We start from the raw sequence: 20,056 nt of genomic DNA, 5'->3' as shown, positions 1-20,056 counted from the left end.
TAGATCTCCCTGCCTCCCCCCTGCGCTAAGCCTTTTTTGGGCTATTTGGCATACTTCACGCTCAGGCCCCGTGACTTTTTGTCCACATAAGGCATCCATGCCAAATTTGTGTCCTTTTTTCCAACATCCTGGGGATTGTAAAGGTACTCAGGGTTTGTGGATTCCCCTGGAGGGGGCTGGGGAGTAGCTGAAATACAGCTAAAGTTTTTTTGAGAAAAATGGGATAAAAGTGCTGCAGAAGTAAGCTTCAGTTACCTGCAAATGGTATGAACAAAGTGTTTGCTAAATCACCATCTTCCCTGCTTTCAGGAACAGGAAGACTTTTGTCAGAAAATCTCAATTTTCTACACAGCTTTGCCATTTTAGTGGAACATACCCTATTTTTACTATTTTTGTGTGCTGTCAACCTCCTTCCAGTTAGTGGTAGAAATGGGTGTGAAACCAGTAATGGATCCTAGAAAACTATACATTTCTACAATGTAGACAATATTCTGAATTCAGCAAGAGGTCATTTGTGTAGATCCTTCAAGGGTTTCCAAGAGAAAGTAACAGTTGAAATAAAGATATTTAAATTGAGTTGAAAAAACTGCCATTTGTGCCTACATTTTCAGCTGTAACTTCTTCTAAGTATGAAGATTTTTTTAAAGCAATATACTGTTACATCCGCTAACCCTTCTTGTTGCGGTTATATATAGGACTTGTAGGTTCAGCAAGAACCCGAACTACCCAGATGCAATTACTCAGCTGCGCCTTGCAATGGTTTTTCATTGTGTACCGGGTGTACAGCAATTCATTTGGTCAAATATAAAGAGTGAAAAATAGGTATCAAATGTATTTCTGAAATGGGAACAACATATGGAGTTTAGAAGCAGTTTTACATCTCCGAATTTGTGGGTACCCATACTAGCATGTGAATTTGAGGAATATACGACCTTACATCGCGGTGTTTACACCGCGATACCTTTACAACGCAGGCATTACAACGCAAGTCGTTACAACGACTTGCGCTGGAGGGCGCTGGATTTAGGAATAGTATGATTTACTATTCCAACTCCAGCCTACGTTACAGTAGGGAAGGTGTTGGAATAGTAAATCATACCATTCCTTAGCTTAGACTTGAGTTGTAATACCTGCGTTGTAAAGGTATTGCAGTGTAAACACCACAATGTAACTGATATTTCCCGAATTTGAGGGTATTTTTCAAAATGACTTCTGTTGTACACACTGTTTTAACTTTGGAAGTCATAAATGCATGGAAAGTCAATTGAAAATAATACTTGTTCTACTATTCTGTGTTCCCCTAAGTCTCCTGATAAAAATAGTACCTCACTTGGGTGAGCCTACTGTCCGCGACAGGAAACATTCCAAGACACAACATAGACACATCACATTTGTCCAGTAAAAACTGACCCTTTTTTTGTAATGTACCTATCTGTAGATTTTGGACCCTAGCTCAGCAGGCACCTAGGAAAACCTCCCAAACTTGTAAATTTTTTAAAAACTAGACACCCAGGGAAATCCACGTTGGGGTGGTGTGTGTGTCTCTTACCAGGTTCTGTCATGCAGAGTCCCTTGCAAACCTGAAACTTTGTAAAAGAAGCACATTTTCCTCACATTTACGTGATGGAAAGTTCTAGAATCTGCGGTAAGCCACAAACGTTCACCCCCCAGCATTACCACAAGTCTCCCAATAAAAATTGTACCTTTCTTGTGTGGGTAGGCCTAGTGCCCAAACAGCCACACCTCCCTGGACTCCCCCGCTTGTCTAGTTTTCATAACTGTCTGGGTTTGGTAGGTTTCCCTAGAACCAGGTCGGTTTTTTTGATCGGCAATTTTGCTGCCTCCACAATCCTTTTTAGGCCCCTCCATGTCGCAAGCACTTGGCCCACCCACACAAGTGAGGTAGACTTTTTATCTGGAGACTTGGGGAAACACTGGATGGTAGAAAATTTGAGAGGGCCCAGTGATCATACAGCTTTCCCACACAAAAATTTGAGGAACATTTTATGTTTTAGCTAAGTTTGAGGTTTACAGGGGATTCTGTGTAAGAAAACGTTGGGGGAACCACGCAAGCCATACCTCCCTGGACTCCCCTGGGTGCTAGTTTTCAGAAATGTCTGGGCCTAGTAGGTTTCCCTAGATAGCCGCCGAGCCTGGGACGAAAACGCAGGAGCTCAATTTGCAAAAACAGGTTGTGTTGTGATAGATAGGGGGTACCTGGGTTTTTGTTCCTGGGCTTGGCAGCCATCTAGATAAACCTACCAAACTCAGATATTTCTGAAAACTAGACCCAGGAGGAATCCAGGGAGGTGTGGCTTGTGAGGTTTCCCGACGTTGTCATACCTGGAATCCCCTTCCAATTTCAAATTCAGCTAGAATAATCAAATTTTCCTCAAATTTCTGTGTGAGATCAGCATGCCCGCACAAATTTCCCACCACCCAGAGCTCCCATCTGTCTCCTGATAAAAATGATAGGGCAAAGAAGGAAGAAGGACATGAAATAACATTACAACAGATACCTCGCTTGTGTGGGTGCCCAAAGCAGAGGCAGCCTAAAAATGTTCTGGTCATCAACATGCCTATTCTTGGCAGCCCCACTCCTTTACAAAGTAAAAATAGTCCTTGGTGTCTAGTGAGTTTTCTGCCCCCCAATCAGGGTCTTTTGCCCATATCTGCTCCCTTAGGGGAGTAGAAAGACTGTGCCCATTTTTGGCGGGGTTGGGGACATTGGCATGTCCCTTCAGGGCAGCTCCCACCCCTGCACACGGAAAGAAAAAAGTCCTTGGTGACTAGTGGGCTTTCCAGCCCAAGGTGTTCTTCTGGGATGATTTGTGAATTGAAAAAGCCATAGAAGTACATTCATTCAGAGATGTAAATCTCTGCACATACTCTTACTTTTTTATGACTCAGGACCTAAATATTTAGATTCAAAGACCCCACCAATAACCAAAAGTAAACATCTTGCTTACATTGTGATCTTGAACAAACTTAGTGTAGACAATGAATGCTTAGATACTCCTTATTGTTTCAGTCTGATTGCATGGTAAAGTATGTTATTGCATAGATGTGTTTTTGCAAGAACTGAGGGTTTTGCTCACTGGCTCCAAAGACGGTGTAAATTTCTGGCATGCAGCAATTGTCTCTTGAGTCACATTCCTGATAAATTTGTAAGGCCAAGATCACCACCAAGGGCACCCATGTGTAACTGTTCCTTGTGGGAAATCCTCTACACTGTATACTTTTAAGTCTGATGGCACCCATTAACATGAATGATAGACATATTACAAACTAACAAAGCGAAACAGTCATAGAAAGACAAATAGTCTTTTGTGTTGATTCATGGTTTAGTATCAACAAATGCAGCAATATCCAGACTTAACAGAAAAAAAACTGCGAGGTAATCATTGAGAAGAATAACATTTATAAATGAATGATTTTGAAAATGTCTTTCAAATGTAATATTTGCTCATATTTTTTGTTTAGAAAAACTGAAAACGCCAGCTGATAAAAGCTTTTCACTGAAATGCGTTGAAAACCATTTCAGTTTAATCATGAAAATACAGAAAAAATTGTTGAAGATGAGTTGTTAAACAAATGAGTGCAGAAAAGGTAGCCAAGAGATACACAGATGGTCACTGATTGGATGTGTAATGTTAGTGGAATATAGATGTTTAGTCCGTTCATTAAAAAATAAGAGGCAAACTAATTCCAAAATCTTGCTTGACAGACCGCAAAAAGAGAGCATATTTATCAATGCACCATGATGACCGTATTGAAGGATGCTGACAGGACTTTAAACATCAAGACACTGGTCTAATTTTGGTAAGCGGTAACATGAAGCTCATCTGCCTCTGGTGTCATGGCTATTTCAGTGCTTCTGTTTGGTTGGAAGTTGGTCAGTTCATCCTCCACGATAGAGTTATCGTCTAGATAGGATGATATTTGGAATGCAACATCTCTTTCTAAAGGTTTGGAGACTTCTGGCAAGAGCACAATGAAATTGGCCTGTTAGGCAGTATCTGGGGTCTAAATTCAGCTTTTAAGGAGTGATCTTACAATGCCAGATTTTAGGTCATCGGGCCAGAGTTGGAATTTGAGAGACTAACTATTTTATTGATGGAGTCTATTAGCCCTGGGATTTTATGATGAATAATGTTAATAGAATTGGTTCTGTGAGCCTGATTTACACTTTGTTAGCAGAAGCTCTGTGTCTTCTCCTAAATTATGTGGACGGATGAGAACACCAGGATAAAGGAGGTAGCAAGGCTTACGGAATATGGAGACATGAGAGGACCAGTGGTGCAAAGACCCAGCCTGAAGAGCAATGCTGGAAGGAACCAGAATAGAGGCTTTAGACACATAGTATCGGATATGGGATTTCTTTTCTGTAACTTATTCGGCCAGATATTTGCATAGTTTTTGAGAAGAAGAAATTTGGGTGGAAGGCCAGCAGAGTCAGCCTTCTATCACAGCTCCCTAAAATTATTTCTGTTTGCTCCCTGCCAAGATGATACAGTTGGAGTAATACTCCTTCCGAGCCATGGATATTGCGTATTTGTGCAATAGTAGCTTATTGTTAAAATTTGATTTGAGATCAGCAGAGCATGAGGAGTACCATATATGTTCTGCTTGTCTGGTTGAGCGTCTAAGAGTGTAAGGTGAATTAGGGGGCTGGCTTCCGTTTTCCTTTCATGAAGTGCTTGGATCCTGGGGCTATGGAATCTATGGTGGAAATAGAAAACTATTGCAGTCAGTGCAGCTTTGGATTGGGCACTCTAGTTTACTGGGTTTGGCAAAGGTCTTAAGCCCGGATCCTATTCCTAAGGCTATGCGTAACTTAGGGCCTCATTACGATGCCGGTTGGACTGACCGTCGGACCGCCGTGGCTGTAATCTGATTCTGACCGCTGAGGCCGGGAAAGTTCCTCCCATCATATTACGACGCAACCGCTGCTACTGCAGCAGTCTCATCTGCAATGGTGCACAAGTCCCCGAGTATGTCTATGCAAGTGCATACAAAATGCCTTTTGCTCCATGTACCCCATTGCTGGAGTATGGTGTGCACAGCCCAGTCAATGGGGATACGTACGCAGAAGGACTTACCTTGATTCCTGCACCTACAGGGTCATAGGCATCGGGATTCAGCTGCTCATGTGTAGGTGGGAGCTGGATAAAGGGTTCCATGGTGGAGACTGCTGGGGAGAAGTGGAATTAGGTGAGCATGCATCCCAAAACTTTTGTTTCCGATGACTCAAGCCAGTCGGTTAGACCGCCACTGTCAGGACGTTGCAAACCCATATCGTAATCCTGTTGGAAGTCGGAGATCCCTGCACTGCCCTATGGCTGCTGTTTTTCTCCAACCGCCATCTCGGCGGTCGGAGAAAGACTGTCGGAGTCGACGGTCTGTCAGCGGTTGGTCGGAGTACACAATGCATGAATGGTTGATATCATTAAAGATCACTGTAGATCTATTATCTGTGGTAAATTCAGAGATTAATTCAATAAATTGTTCTTGAAATACTGCGGGTACAGTAGGAGAGTGGTATTAGTTTAATATGCTCTTGCCACTCTGGGCGCGCAGAAAAGCTGATGGACGTGGTTATGATTTCATTTATGTCAGTTATGAAGGAACGATAAACAAGCTACATACTGTGATGCACAGTTGATGAAGCAAATGATTTTTGCTGCTCTGGTAATGTAAAATAGAATCAGTGTCCCACGACACACAGGTCGTGAAGTGAAGTAGTGCGGCTCACTGGTTAGAGGCGGCAGACCCGAGAGCAGAGGACGGCCCGGGACCAGGGTTCGATTCCCGGCGCGGCAGGTTTCTGGACCAGGGTCAGCGGACTCGATAATTCTCTCGCCTCGGTGCCCACTCTAATCAGCGTTCACACTCGGCAACTCTGGGCATTAGCTTGCCTCATCTTCACTAATGGCCCCACCAGACCGCCGGGGATGCCTGGTCTCACCCTGGAGATACCCATTAAGGGACCATCTCTCAGGGAAGCCAGGAAGGGTTTCGCAGCGGTCGAAGCGCCTTGGGACCCTACGGGTAAGTAGTGCGCTATATAAATGCCTATACATACATACTATACATACACAGGTCTCTCCAGTAAAGCAGAGGACATGAATGTTCTTAATGTCATATGTTTCATTTGTTCGGTTATTTTTAGCACCAAGAGTCTGATGTGCATTAAACAAGCTATAATTCCCTCAGCGCACCTTTGAAATGCAGAGATAACTGAAGATTTTTGCAGAACACGAGGTAAAAAAGCATTACAAAACTGTTTTTAGCAAACAAACATTGTATTGTGTTGCAAAAATATAAATTAAATCGTACACTCGTCACTGCCACCTTTACGTAAAACAAGAACTTAAAAGTACAACACAGCAACATATTCTATATATTTGTTTGTGTCTAAACAAATGTCCATTGACTGCTTAAATATACTACAGAATAACTGCAAACATATGTCCTTGGTTATGTCTCTGGCAGATAAGTGTTGAGTTATAGGTCAGTGCTTGTATTTTTTAATAAGATTTGCTTTTACCATCTCGTACTGAGAAGACCAGTGTAAAGGAAAAGTCAATGTCAACTTAAACTTTTCAACTGTTTAAAAACATTTACTTCCCCAAAGAAGTTGTACACGTGTGTAATTAAATGTACGTTTATTTCAAAGTTAGTCTCACGTTGTGGGCCATTTTACGTTGGGATCGGGACAGAATCTGGTGAAACATCCATCGTCTTGCAGTGGCAGCTGAGAAGGAAAAAGGGGCAACCCTTGTGCAGGCCCGTCTTTCACTCATGCACTCATTGGGTACTACGACTATCAGCCAACAGAAAATGGACACCTGGCTTGTACTCTGGTTTAATTCGGGTTAATGCCATACAGTTGTAAATGAATGACTTAAGAATGTAGCATGCAGTCCTGGCGATGGCACAGCGCGAGATTTCCCTCGTTATCTCTTTACATCCGTCTTCTTTTTTAGCAGTAGCTGCTAGGTGGGGCAAAGCACTGGAAAGAAATGAGAACAGGCTGGTTAGGTATGTTGGTCATGTTGATGTGAAGTGTTCTATACTTCGGACCTCAAAATAGAACAACAATTTCTGAAGTCTCCTGACATTCCCATCACCTGTGGCAAAACATCTACTCTAATAGAAAATAATTAAGGGCCAGATGTATCAAAGGGTTTTGCCCATTCTGTGTCTATGGGGAAATGTGTTGATACATATGGCCCTATAATGATGTAAGTGTTCTTGTCCCACCATAGTCAGATGAACTTAAAATGCAAATTAAAGTGTACCACTTTCATTCAATTTACTGAAAGTATCTCAAAAGCAGACTTTCAAAATTGGTCCCCTTTTAGGGGGAAAACTAGCATTTGCAAAAAGCATTTGTCATAAATTCCATGAAAGTAAAATACTGGAATGAGATAGAATCGTTGGTCTAGTTTATTAAAAAAATCTTATAATTCCTAAACCATTAGGTAGTTTAAGAACAAATACATAAAATAGAAAAGCTAAAGATTTTAATTAAACAAAATACAGTCCACATTGGTCTATTGTCTGTGCCTGCTATGACAGGGACCGAGGGTGCTGCAGAGGCCTATCAGGGCAATGTAAACAACAGCAAGAGCAACAGGCAAGTTAAACAAGCATTTGCAATGCAATAGGTCTCACATTTACGCGAGTTTGAGCTATTGACATTGTAAATGACAATGTAATTTATTTATGTTTTGGGTTTTAAAACATAAATAAAAGCCATTGTCATTTACAATACGAATAGCTTAAACTTTTGCAAATACGACACCTATTGCATTGCAATAAAGGGCCTTTTCGACTGGTTTTTAAATGTCAGAGGAAGAGACCGGCCTGCGATGTCTTCAAAGTAGTGATAAATAGTGCAGTGAAGAAGATGTGTAAGTGTTGTAAATTACACAGACACAAAGTGTGAAGTGAGAGTTACACATGATCCGAGCTATAAATACCTTTCACACTGTGATTACACTGTCGGGGCTCAGGAGGAAGAACGGGAGGGGGGCTATTTCCTGCCCTTTCCGTGATTTGAATGTGCAGTATGGCATTGCGTAATGTCACTGCTATCTTTGGCCTAATAAACACCCAAGCTGTAGAAGGGCCCTGGCTTCACCTCCTGGTGGAGGGCGGGCTGTGCTTTATGGCACGCATGGAGGGAGGGAGGGATGGTCTCAGCTGCAGTTCCGGACTCGTACAGTGCCCCTGCTATTACTAGTGAGCGAGAGGCGCTGAGGTGGTTGTGGTGGTATTGGTGATAGTGGTAATGGTGGTAGTGGTAGTGGTACTGGTGGTTGTGGTACTGGTGGTAGTGGTATTGGTGGTGGTAGTGGTGGTATTGGTGGTGGTACTGGTGGTAATGGTGGCAGTACTGGTGGTATTGGTGATAGAGCTAGATTTCGATCTGTTTTGTGTTTCAGACAGACTACATTTAAAATGGCACGCAGATGTTGGTGCAAATGAAAACAGATGGAACATGAAACATGAAAGTGGCACTTTTGGTGCATGCAAAGTGAAAGACATGAAATGAGGCCTGGTCAAAATGCTTTCAGTCTGAAATGCTTTAAAACCACATGTAATTAATTGATCATGGATGTTAATGTGTTTAGTTTAGATTTAACCTCACTATAGAATGTACATTTAATTTAGAGAATGTTTTTTTTTACTTTTAAAGGAGCACATAATTGTGCTGAATTAACATATATTTTTGCAGTGTAGAGAAACTCCTGATTGCTTTGAAGATAAGCATGGAATGTGTTCTCCCCTCCCTGCTCCTTGTCATTGTAATCTATACTCCCTGTTCCTGTCTTAAGAGACTTTGGCTTTGTTGCATATCTAGACAATGCATATTCAGTTCATAACACATCTTCTTATAATGTATATTAATTAATCAACCATGCACCAACACTACATGTGGGGCAAACACATTTTGCATGAAAAGCTTTCTAAAACATTAGAGCATGTTGCTATGAGTATGTATTACTGTGTCCGCTTTGAAAATTTGCACTCATGCATGTTTATGCTATGTTGTACATTGCACACTTTTGCATGTTGTGCACAAATTATAGAAAAGCTGCTTTAAACTAATAGATTTTGCTAAGTAATAACTAATACTTGGTACTAGTGTCGGGGAGGTAAACATAATGGGTTTTATTTAATTAAATTAATATTCTTTTGTGTTTGTTTTGTTTTTGGGCCCAAAATAAAATGGATGCCTAAGAATCCAGCATGGCTGAGAATTGTTAGCAGTGTGCTGAATGAGAGAGACATGCACATACCGAAGATTGTGTCAGCTGCATAAACTGCCAAGCGCTTCATGTGAGGACACATGGGTCAAGGCCACAGTGAACTGTACACTCCTGTCACAGTGCCAATGTACCAGTGTTTGTGGGAGAGTGTCATTCCTGCGTGCAATGTGAAAGCGAAAAGAAAATGGACTGATACATTTTTCAATCTAAATGTTGCAACATTTGTATAATTATTGATAGTGAAACAAATGACTGTATTAAGCCTTAACGCTTCCTTTGTTTGAACTGGTATGGGTTGGATTTGCAATGAGAACAGGATGGTGAGACCCTCATGTCATCTATGCTAACCAATCACAGTGCAGGTTTCTACTGAAATTGCAACATTATTAGTGTAGTCAGCCAATAATAATAATGACCCGGTAGGGGGCATGTCAGCCTTAAGCCTTAAGCCTTAAGCCTTTGGCTTAGAAGAGAGATGAGGAGAGGGAGCAGATTCTGACCACACATCATATGGGTTAGGTACGTGAATGTCGTGGGTGCAGTCTGGGAGGAGATTGCGTCAGAGGAGAGACAGAGGGAGGAGGGGGCAGAGACGCATAGGCCAGCCTTGCACGTCATATTTTTGGCAAGGCAGATCACATTCCTCAGTGGTCTTGTGAAGGGCAGGCAGTCTCTCTATGTTATACACAGAGAGAGAGATTGAACAGACCAGGGCAGAGAGAGGGCAGCTGATGGAACTGGTTTAGATTTAGATGCTAAAACTCTAAGTTTATGCTTTGACTAATTAATTCGTTTTGAAAAGATTTGTCTTATGCATTTATTTCTCTTTCTGGAGGATTTTTGGCAATTATTAATTACTGATTAGCCTTGCAAAACTCACTCTTGAATGATATTTTTCATGAACTCTTTAAAGAATTCTGTCTGACATTTGATGCCTCATTCCCTTGCTTTGTATGCAACCTTTAATATGTTCTGTATTAATTTTATTTTTCCTATTTTAAATTCTGTAACCAGATTGATACTTGACTAATGAATAAAGGGTCAGAGAACCTTAACTTTTAACTAGAAAACAAAACCCTTTAAAATACTCACAATTCTCTTTATTGGCTTAAATATTAATTACATTTAGATTTTTCATGTTTATGTAAAGTCTCCTGGAAGTGATACACGGTGGCAAAGGTCCATCACCTTTAAAGCGATAAATTAGAGGTAAATGAGGTTTTGCATTGAGAAATTACAGTGAAATTACTACTGGATCAATGGTACTGGTGGTATTAGTGGTGGTACTGGTGTTTGGTACTGGTGGTATTGGTGGTACTAGTGATGGTGCTGATGGTATTGGTGGTGGTATTTGTGGTACTGGTGGTGCTGGTGGTGGTGGTACTGGTGGTGGTAGTGGTGGTACTGGTGGTCCTGGTAATGTTGGTGGTATTGGTGGTGGTGTTGGTACTGGTGGTACTGGTGATGGTACAGCTTGTACAGGTGGTGGTGGTACTGGTGGTGGTAGTGGTGGTACTGGTGGTCCTGGTAATGGTGGTGGTATTGGTGGTGGTGTTGGTACTGGTGGTACTGGAGATGGTACAGGTGTTACAGGTGGTGGTGGTACTGCTGGTGGTGGTATTGGTGGTGGTAGTGGTACTGGTGGTGGTATTGGTGGTACTGGTGGTGATTGTGCTTGTGGTGGTGGTGGTGGTAGTGGTGGTGGTGGTACTGGTGGTGGTAGTGGTGGTAGTACTGGTGGTGGTGGTACTGGTGGTAGTGGTGGTACTGGTGGTCGTTGTACTGGTGGTGATAATGGTACAGGTGGTGGTTGTACTGGTACTGGTGGTACTGGTAGTGGTGATACTGGTAGTGGTGAGAGTAGTGGTGGTACTGGTAGTGGTAGTACTGGTAGTGGTGGTACTGGTACTGGTGGTGGTGGTAGTGGTGGAATTGGTGGTGTTACTGGTGGTATTGGTGGTAGTGCTGATACTGGGGGTATTGTTGGCGGTACTGGTGGTATTGGTACTAGTACTAGTGGTATTATTACTGGTGGTTGTACTGGTACTGGTGGTATTGGTGGTGATACTGGTGGTTCTGGTACTGATAGTACTGGTGATGGTCCTGGTGGTGTTGGTACTGGCGGTGGTGGTACTGGTGGTGGTGGTTGTGGTACTGGTGGTGGGGGTACTGGTGGTGGTACTGGTCCTGCAGTGGTGGTACTGCTGGTGGTACTGGTGGTGGTGGTGGCACTGGTGGCACTGGTGGTGGTACTGGTGGTATTGGTGGTGGTAGTGGTGGTATTGGTGGTAGTGCTGGTGGTATTGGTGGTGGTACTGGTGGTATTGATGCTGGTACCGGTGGTGGTAGCGGTGGTGGTACTGGTGGTGGTACCGGTGGTGATACTAGTGGTGGTACTGGTACTTGTTGATACTGGTGGTGGTGGCACTGGTGGTGGTACGGTGGTGGTGATACTGGTGGTGGTGGTACTGATGGTGGTGGTGGTACTGATGTGTGGGTGGTGGTACTTGGGGTACTGGTTGTGGTGGTGGTAGTGGTGATAGTGGTGGTGGTAGGAGTGGTACTGGTAGTGATGGTGGTACTGGTACTGATGGTACTGGCAGTGGTGGTAGTGGTGGTGGTAGTGGTGGTGATACTGGTACTGGTGGTACTGGTACTTGTTGGTACTGGTGGTGGTGGTACTGGTTATTGTATACTAGTGGTGGTGGTACTAGTCCTGCGGTGGTGGTACAGGTGGTGGTACTGGTGGCACTGGTACTGGTGTTGGTAGTGGTGGGATTGGTGGAGGTAGTGATGGTATTGATGGTAGTACTGGTAGTATTGGTGGTGGTACTGGTGGTGGTACTGGTACTTGTTGGTACTGATGGTGGTGGTACTGGTGGTGATGGTGGTACTGGTGTTGGTACTGGTGGTGGTACTGGTTGTGGTGATACTGGTGGTGGTGGTGGTACTTGGGGTACTTGTGGTGGTGGTAGTGGTGGTGGTGGTGGTACTGCTGGTGGTACTGGTAGTGGTGACACTGGTAGTGGTGGTACTGGTGGTGATACTGGTAGTGGTGGTGATACTGGTAGTGATGGTAGTGGTACTAGTGGTGGTGGTGGTACTGGTGGTGGTGGTACTGGTTGTGGTGGTGGTGCTGGTAGTGGTGATGATGGTGTTAATGAAACAGGCTTTTCAAAAACAACCCGTCAGGTCACTTTAGTACAGATGATGTAACACAGATGTGCTGTTGTCATCTTCAGCCCATTAGAACGAGATTATGTGCTACCTGGAATTCATATGACTAAATTCGCTAATCCTTTCAGGTGACATTTTACCTTGAAGGGGGGGGGGGGTGTTGAAAAAGACACAAGATAATGCTGGGTTAAAGTGATTGAAAGCAGGCACCCATGTTACAGGGCGGCCGTGCTGCTTTAAAAAACACAAGCATTTGCAATGCAATAGGTCTGGCATTTACATGAGTTTTTAAGCTAATGGCATTGTAAATGACAATGCCTTTTATTTATGTTTTAAAAACGATAACAAGGCGTGGTCAAGGCGGCGATGTAAACGGGCGCACCTCGAGTGAGCTCCGCTGCCCTGCTGCCTTAATAAGCTTTCTGGAGCGATATTCGGGGGGCTACTTGGGGGACCCCATCTCCTACCTGAGCCCTGGACGCGGGGCGTCCCTCGGAGCAGCCGCCTTGGTGAGGGGGACACAGCTGAGGACGTCCGAGGCCTCGGCGCTCAGCTGCCGGCGCACCGCCGCCATTTCTTCGCCGCGTCTGGCGGCCGGGGCCTTGCTCTTGCTTCCCCTGCGGGCGGCCCGCAGCGCTGAGGGGGTGACCGGAGCCTCCTGCGGACCTGCGGTGGTGCCTCCCTACGCGTGGACTGCGCGCGACGTGACCAGCGGAGAGAGAGGACGGAGCTGCCGGCGTCGGTGAGACCCCCGGGCGGGGGGGTGGAGGACATTCGGCTGCCGGCCCTACGAGAGGCCCCGGCTTTGGAGGAGGCGCAGGGCCGCGCACGCCGCGGGAAAGCCGCAGACTGCCTCACGGCCTGGGGACCCAGCCAAAAAGATCATGGGCTGCCGCGGGGGCGCCCTGGCAACCTGTTCCCTTCACGGCCCCCTTCTACCTGCTACCTGATGCCCCGGCGGCACCTTGGGCTACTTCATCGCGGCTAGGCTCGCCGCAAGTGCTGTCCGCCATTTCGCGCCCCCGGACGGCGTCACGGCCGCCATCTTCCCTGCTTCCACCGGCACCGCTGGCCCGGGTGCCCGACTCAGCTGCCCTTTGGGGCTCCCGTGGGTGCGACGGAGCCCCGCTTTGAGGGGTGCTCGCTAGCCACTGCCCGGCCCTGCTGCCCTTGTCTGGGCGCCCACGCTGGACCGGATTCACCACCCCCCCGCCTCAGAGAGGACCTCGGAGGAGTCGACGCTGCCTGGTTGGCTGAAGAGGCGGCCCGCACACCTCTCCCCCTACCGGTGGGCCCCCTGCCTGGGGAGAACTCTGCTCTCGGCTGACTGGGCGAGCTGCTCCCTCCGCAGGTGCCCGCACCCCGCAGCCTGGCCCGGGAAGAATTGACTGCAGCCGTGTGAGTACCCCCCTATATACACTGGGGCCCTGGGGTGAACTGTACGCTGTCTCTTTGCCCCCCCCGGGGGCTGCGAAAGTGGTGGGGGAGCGGAGCGCACCTCGGCTGTCCCCGTGGGAGACTGCCACGTGCCGCGGGGGTGAGGAGTGACACGCCCTTGGCTCGAGGGGGGTGCTGGCCCCCCTAGCGACCCACTCACACGTGGGTGCCGCTGTGTGGCCCGCTGAGGTCACGGACCCCGACCTATCCCCTGGGTGCAGCGGGCCTGCATGTGAGTAGGAGCACGAGAGGGGAGGAGACTACTGGTGGCCTACGGGAACGTCCCCAAGCTACTGCAGCGCCATCGAGGACTCGCGCCCATTGGGACGGGTGACGCTCCGGGTGGCTGGACCCTGCGCTCCGGACTGATCATGACGCACGGCAGAGGGGGCAAGGCGGACTCGGCAGCGACGTCCAAGGACACATCGGTGGTTGCTATGTGGGGCAAAGCGGGAGCATCAGCGCCGACGGAGGAGACGCCGCCACCTCTTACTTCCTCACCCCCGGTGACACAGGCCTTCATGTCATCCTTCATGGCGGACCTAAAATCGGAGATAGGGTCCCTGAGGTCGGAGGTGCACTCGTGCGTCAAGGAGCTGCGCAAGGAAGTGACCGAGCTGGGAGACAGGGTTGACGGGCTCGAGAAAACCGTCGATACGCGCACGGAAGATATGGAGCAGCTGTGGCAGAGAGTCGCAGCCCTGGAGGAGCAAAACATCGAGCTCCAGATCAAGCAAGAGGACCTAGAGAATAGGGGGCGCCGCAACAACCTCCGTATCCGGGGCATGCCACTCGGGGAAGAAGGGACGGACACCATGGCCTATGTGGCCCTACTTCTGCACGAGGTGTGGGGAAATGAAGACGCCCCCCCACCACTCTTGGACCGTGCCCATCGGATCTTCGGTGCGGGAGGTCGGTCGGGCCTCCTCCCGGACATTATAACCCGAGTGCATTACTTCACGGAGAAAGAGGCCATACTGAAAGCGGCGAGGGACAAGCAGGACCTACGCTATGGAGGACACAAGATCCAAATCTTTCAAGACTTGGCCCCCAACACACTGCACAGAAGAAAGGTCTTCCGCCCGGTGACAGAGAAGCTGCGGGCCCTCGACATACCCTACCAGTGGGGTCATCCCTTCGCTCTCATCTTCCGCTGGGAGGACAAGCGCAGGACCATCCGCTCCTACCGCGAGGCGGCACAACTGATTGGACTCTCGGAATCCCGGAGCGCAGCCCCTCCCGCCCCAAGCGACAAGAGAGAATCCCGGCCCGACCGGACTGGACCACGGTGACTCGCCGTCGCCGAACACCCCCAGTGGATGCCTGCTCCACATCACAGGCCAAGCGAGATATCATAGAACACATTTGCTCCCTTGAAGATGACCACGAGGGGCAACCTACGAAGCCCCGCACTCCGTAGCCTACAGAGGACCGACTCTCGACATTCGATACTCAATGACCAGCGAGGAAAACACCGCCCCACCTCCTGAAGTTGTACTGATCAATTATCGTGGCTCGGCGCTCCCTGAAAGACAATAGGACGATCCCCTCACTACGGTGTCCCTATGTGAATGCACTCCCAGGCACCACGGGCGGAGAGCGCTCCCTGAATTGAACCTGCCACCCCAAGGAGTGAGGTCAACTGGACACTGGTGGAGGCCTCAACGAGTTTCTGGCGGGAGCGGGGACTGCGGAGGAGCGGCCTGGGGTGCAGCTGCTCTCATGGAGGGGACCGTGAGGATCGGTCCTGGTGGACCCGCAGCCCGGGAGTGCTCTCCTCACCGTTGGGACCTGGCGCCTCTGAACCGATCGATGTGACACGACTACCTTTGCGCTGAATTTGTGGTAGCGACCCCCCGAATCCGCCCTGGGCAGCGGGGCAGACGGGCCTCGGGGCAACCGAGACCCACCCTTCTAGCAGAACACCCCCCTTACTGTCCCTTAGGAAGTGACATTCCTGAGTCCATCCAAACCCTCGGGTAGAGGATGCCCGGAACCTGGGACACTATTCTACGGCCACGTTGGCCTGTTGTGGTTATATACCCTCTAAGTACCTTTTCTTCTCCTACTTGTACTATTTTTCCTACTTCTCGTCTGAGCCTTTTCTGTACTAGACCTCTTCTCTCCTGGTTTAGAGTGGTGATTCGGAGATTTCCAGGGATGTCTGTGCAACTGCGGTGGGATGGGAGGGTTGAACCCCTCCGCTCCACGGGGTGGGAAATGTTGGGTGACGGGGCGGCTCTAATCCCCTTAGTGCTATGGCGGTGAACGTTCTTAAACCCCTACAAGTCCTGACGCTTAATGTCAGAGGCCTTAATTCCCCCAACAAGCGAAATCAGGTATGGCGCTACATTCTCCATCACTCCCCTGACATTGTCTTCCTCCAGGAGACGCATCTTTTGCGGGGGGACACTAGACGCATGGCACATCCCAGGTACCCCACACAATTCTGGGCCTCGGCTGACACTAAAACGGCGGGGTGGCGATACTGTGCAGGGCTGGCTTTAGGCAGGGATCCACCAAACCCTACAAGAGTGGTGACGGACGCTTCCTTCGGGCCACAGTACAGGTGGGAGGGATGCAGTTCACGCTAGGCAATGTATATGCACCCAACCAGTCGCAAGTTAAATATCTCCAGTCGCTCCTGCGGGAACATTTTTGGACCAGTGAACCGCGCACAATACTAGGCGGGGATTTTAATCTAGTATGGGACCCGGACATAGACCGCGGGGACAATGCGTTTAGCGGCACGGGCGCGATGTCAGCCACGCTAAGGGAACAGATTACGGACCTAGGACTCGTCGATGCGTGGCGATACCACAACCCCGGGATACGCGACTACACCTTCTACTCGCACTCCCACCGCACCTACTCGCGCATCGACTACTTCTTTATCTCTCTAGACCTGATGCGGGACACGCTGAAGGTTGCTTTATCGGATATCTCGCTGTCGGACCATGCACACGTCGAACTGACCCTCCAAGATCCACTGGCGCAAACCCCCCGGGAGCGCAGGTGGACCCTCCCACCGAGCGTCCTTCGAGACCCGGAGGATGTTAACAACATCCGAGAAGCCATAGACTCGTACTTCGCTATCAACGATATCTCGGAAACGCCGTTCCCGGTAGTGTGGGATGCCTTTAAAGCCACCATACGGGGTCCCATTACCTCCCTGGCGATAGCGAGAGGCAGGGCGGCCTATAAGCTGGAGGCTGACCTAACGGGCGAGATCAAGCGGGCGGAGGCGCTGGACAAGGACCGACCTTCCCGGGCATCCAGACGGAAGTTGGCAAACCTTAGGGGACAACTTCGCCTCCTGCGCACCAACAAGGCGGAACACTCCCTACTAGCGCTCAAACAAAAATACTACGAGGGGGAGACAAGGTGGGACGTCTGCTGGCGGGACGACTGAGGGCGAGAACAGCCAGAGCCCATATTGCTACTGTACGACGCCAGGATGGTACTAGTGCCGTCACTGAAAGGGCCAAACAGGATGCCTTTGTAGCCTACTACACCTCCCTGTACGCGAGCGACTCCACGTCGGTGGAGGCGCGAGCGGCTGTCCTCGCTGAATACGAGGGGACTCCGTTGTCACCGGTATGCGCAATGGAGCTGGAGGAGCCCATCCTGGAAGACGAGGTCTCAGCGGCTCTTAAAGATCTCCCCGCCGGGAAAACCCCGGGGCCAGATGGCTTGCCACTGACCTTCTACCGAATCTTCCAGGCTCAACTTCGCCCTCATTTGCTGAGGCTGTTCCACTCTTTCTCAGACACATCTGGTCCGTCCCCTGATATGGGAATGGCGGAGATTGCGTTGATATCGAAGCCGGGGAAGGACCCTGCGCTCTGTCCCTCCTACCGCCCCATCGCCCTCCTAAACACCGACTTGAAGATCTATACCAAGATACTGGCCAAGCGACTTGACCCTTACATGCCGGGACTGGTGAACCCGGACCAGGTGGGGTTCATCCGGGACCGAAGGGGGGCGATAATGTACGCAGACTGGCACACTTGGTGGGCAAGGTGCGGCACTGGGACATTCCGGCCTGCCTTCTCTCGCTTGACGCGGAGAAGGCCTTCGATCGGGTGGACTGGGCCTTCTTAAAAGAGGTCCTCCAGAAACTAGGTCTAGGCCCCAAAATGATAGCGAGTATCATGGCCCCATACCTAGGGCCACAGGGCAGAATAAGGGTGAATGGTCAATTAACGTCACCGCTGACGATACACAGAGTCACGAGGCAGGGGTGCCCACTCTCGCCGCTCCTGTTCGCCCTCGCAGTAGAACCCCTTGCGGCACTGATAAGGCGCGACCCTAGAATACATGGAATCGCCCATGGGGGGAGGGACAACAAGGTGGCGTTATTCGCGGACGACCTGATCCTCACCCTCACACACCCTCGTGAATCCCTCCCAGCGGTCCATGAGGTGCTTTGCCTATTTGAACAAGCGTCGGGCCTTAAAATAAATCACACTAAATCTTGGGCGCTCAACCTCACCGTACCTGCGGCGAATATCCCACCCCTGAAGAAGGCTGTGCCCTATCAATGGGCGGAAAGCCATATCAGGTATTTGGGCCTTACTCTCACCCCCCACCTAGACTCCTGGTCCTCGGTGAACTGGACGGAGTGTCGCAAAGCGGTGTTAGAGGACCTTCGGAAGTGGAAGCCTCTGATGATCTCATGGCTGGGACGCCTTAATGCGGTCAAGATGTCGATCCTCCCTAGAATTTTATACCTGTTCCAATGCCTACCCACTCCTATCCCGCTCCACTGCATTCGGAGCCTTCAACGCGAGCTCACGTCCTTTATCTGGGGCGGAAAGCGCCCCAGATTTTCGCAGAAGGTTCTCATGGAACCGAGGGACAGAGGCGGCCTGGCGTGTCCCAACTTGGTGCACTATTACTGGGCCGCACATCTCCGCATCGTGGTAGAGTGGGGCGCACGTGAAAGCGACAAACACTGGTTCCACATGGATCGAGCGGTCACAGGACGTACCATATGGGATCTGCCCTGGCTCCCGCGGGCGGCAGGCTCCAGAAGTGCATACCTCGCGGTCCCCACAAGAACGGTTCTAGACATCTGGGATAGCATAGCCGTGTCTAGAGGTCTCACCACGTTCCCATCCCCACACACCCCGATAGCGGGGAACCCGCAGTTCCCCCTGGCCCATCAATCTCGGGCGTTTGACAAATGGATACAAGGGGACTGCAGAGTAGTTGGAGACCTTTTCCTTGGGGGCTCGCCCAAGACATGGAAGGACTGCAGGGAGGAATTTAGGGTGCCTAAGACGGCTAGCTTACAGCATGCCCAGCTGCGCCACTGGACCGCGAGCGACGACATGTATCAAGCGGCCACCCGGGCATTTATGCCCTTTGAGAAGTTGGCACGCTCCCTTGGGGGGCTGAGGAGGCTAATTTCGCAAATATACTACATACTGCAGCACCCTACGTCGGCGCCTGCACATTCCTATCAGAGACAATGGCAATTGGCGACGGAAACCGACATCGACCCCTCCCAATGGAACAGACTGTGGAGGGATATACCCAAGGTGTACCGCAGCATCCCGCAGAGGGAAAACGCCTATAAACTGCTCACACAATGGTACTACACCCCTCTGCGTCTTAGCAAAATGTTTCCCACCGCTTCGCCGACGTGTTGGAGATGGGACTCTGCGACTAGTGACTTTGTGCATATATGGTGGACGTGTCCGACCCTGACTGTTTTCTGGAAGGAGGTGCTTAGCCACATCAAAGGGGTGCTGGGGTTTCCCCTGCCTGAGGAAGTGAGCACGATCCTCCTCGGCATCTATCCTACCGCGCTCAAGGCACTTACCCGCAGCGATTGGATCCTTACGCTCCAAATGCTGGGTGCAGCTAAACAGCTCATCGCCCTATATGTGGAGAAGCGTGGCTCAGTGGTTAGAGGCGGCAGACCCGGAAGCTGAGATCGGCCGTGGACCAGGGTTCGGTTCCCCGCCTCGGCGGGTCTCGGGCTCAAAAATTCCACAGACTCGACAATTCTCGCTCCGGTGCCTACTCGACTCACGGGGTCACACTCTGCGACTCTGGGCAATAGCTTGCTTAATCTCCACTACGGCCCCTCGCGGCGGGATGCCTGGCTTTCACCTTGTGGATACCCTGCCGGGGTATCTCACAGGGGAATA

General features: G+C 49.3%; 1 protein-coding gene across 1 annotated transcript in view; it reads right to left on the bottom strand.

Moving 5' to 3' along the window:
• Positions 1-6,651: 6,651 nt before the first annotated feature.
• Positions 6,652-20,056, bottom strand: part of FEZ1 (fasciculation and elongation protein zeta 1) — a 729,464-nt gene continuing 716,059 nt past the window's right edge. The window contains exon 10 of the mRNA XM_078682121.1: positions 6,652-7,015. Within this exon, the coding sequence (XP_078538247.1) occupies positions 6,999-7,015 (17 nt within the window). The 3' untranslated portion in view covers positions 6,652-6,998. The remainder of the gene's footprint in view (positions 7,016-20,056) is intronic.

The sequence above is a fragment of the Lissotriton helveticus genome, chromosome 3_1, assembly GCF_964261635.1.
Source record: "Lissotriton helveticus chromosome 3_1, aLisHel1.1, whole genome shotgun sequence".
Taxonomy (NCBI): domain Eukaryota; kingdom Metazoa; phylum Chordata; class Amphibia; order Caudata; family Salamandridae; genus Lissotriton; species Lissotriton helveticus.
Note: the sequence above shows the minus strand (reverse complement) of the source record. Positions and strands in the feature narration are given on the sequence as shown.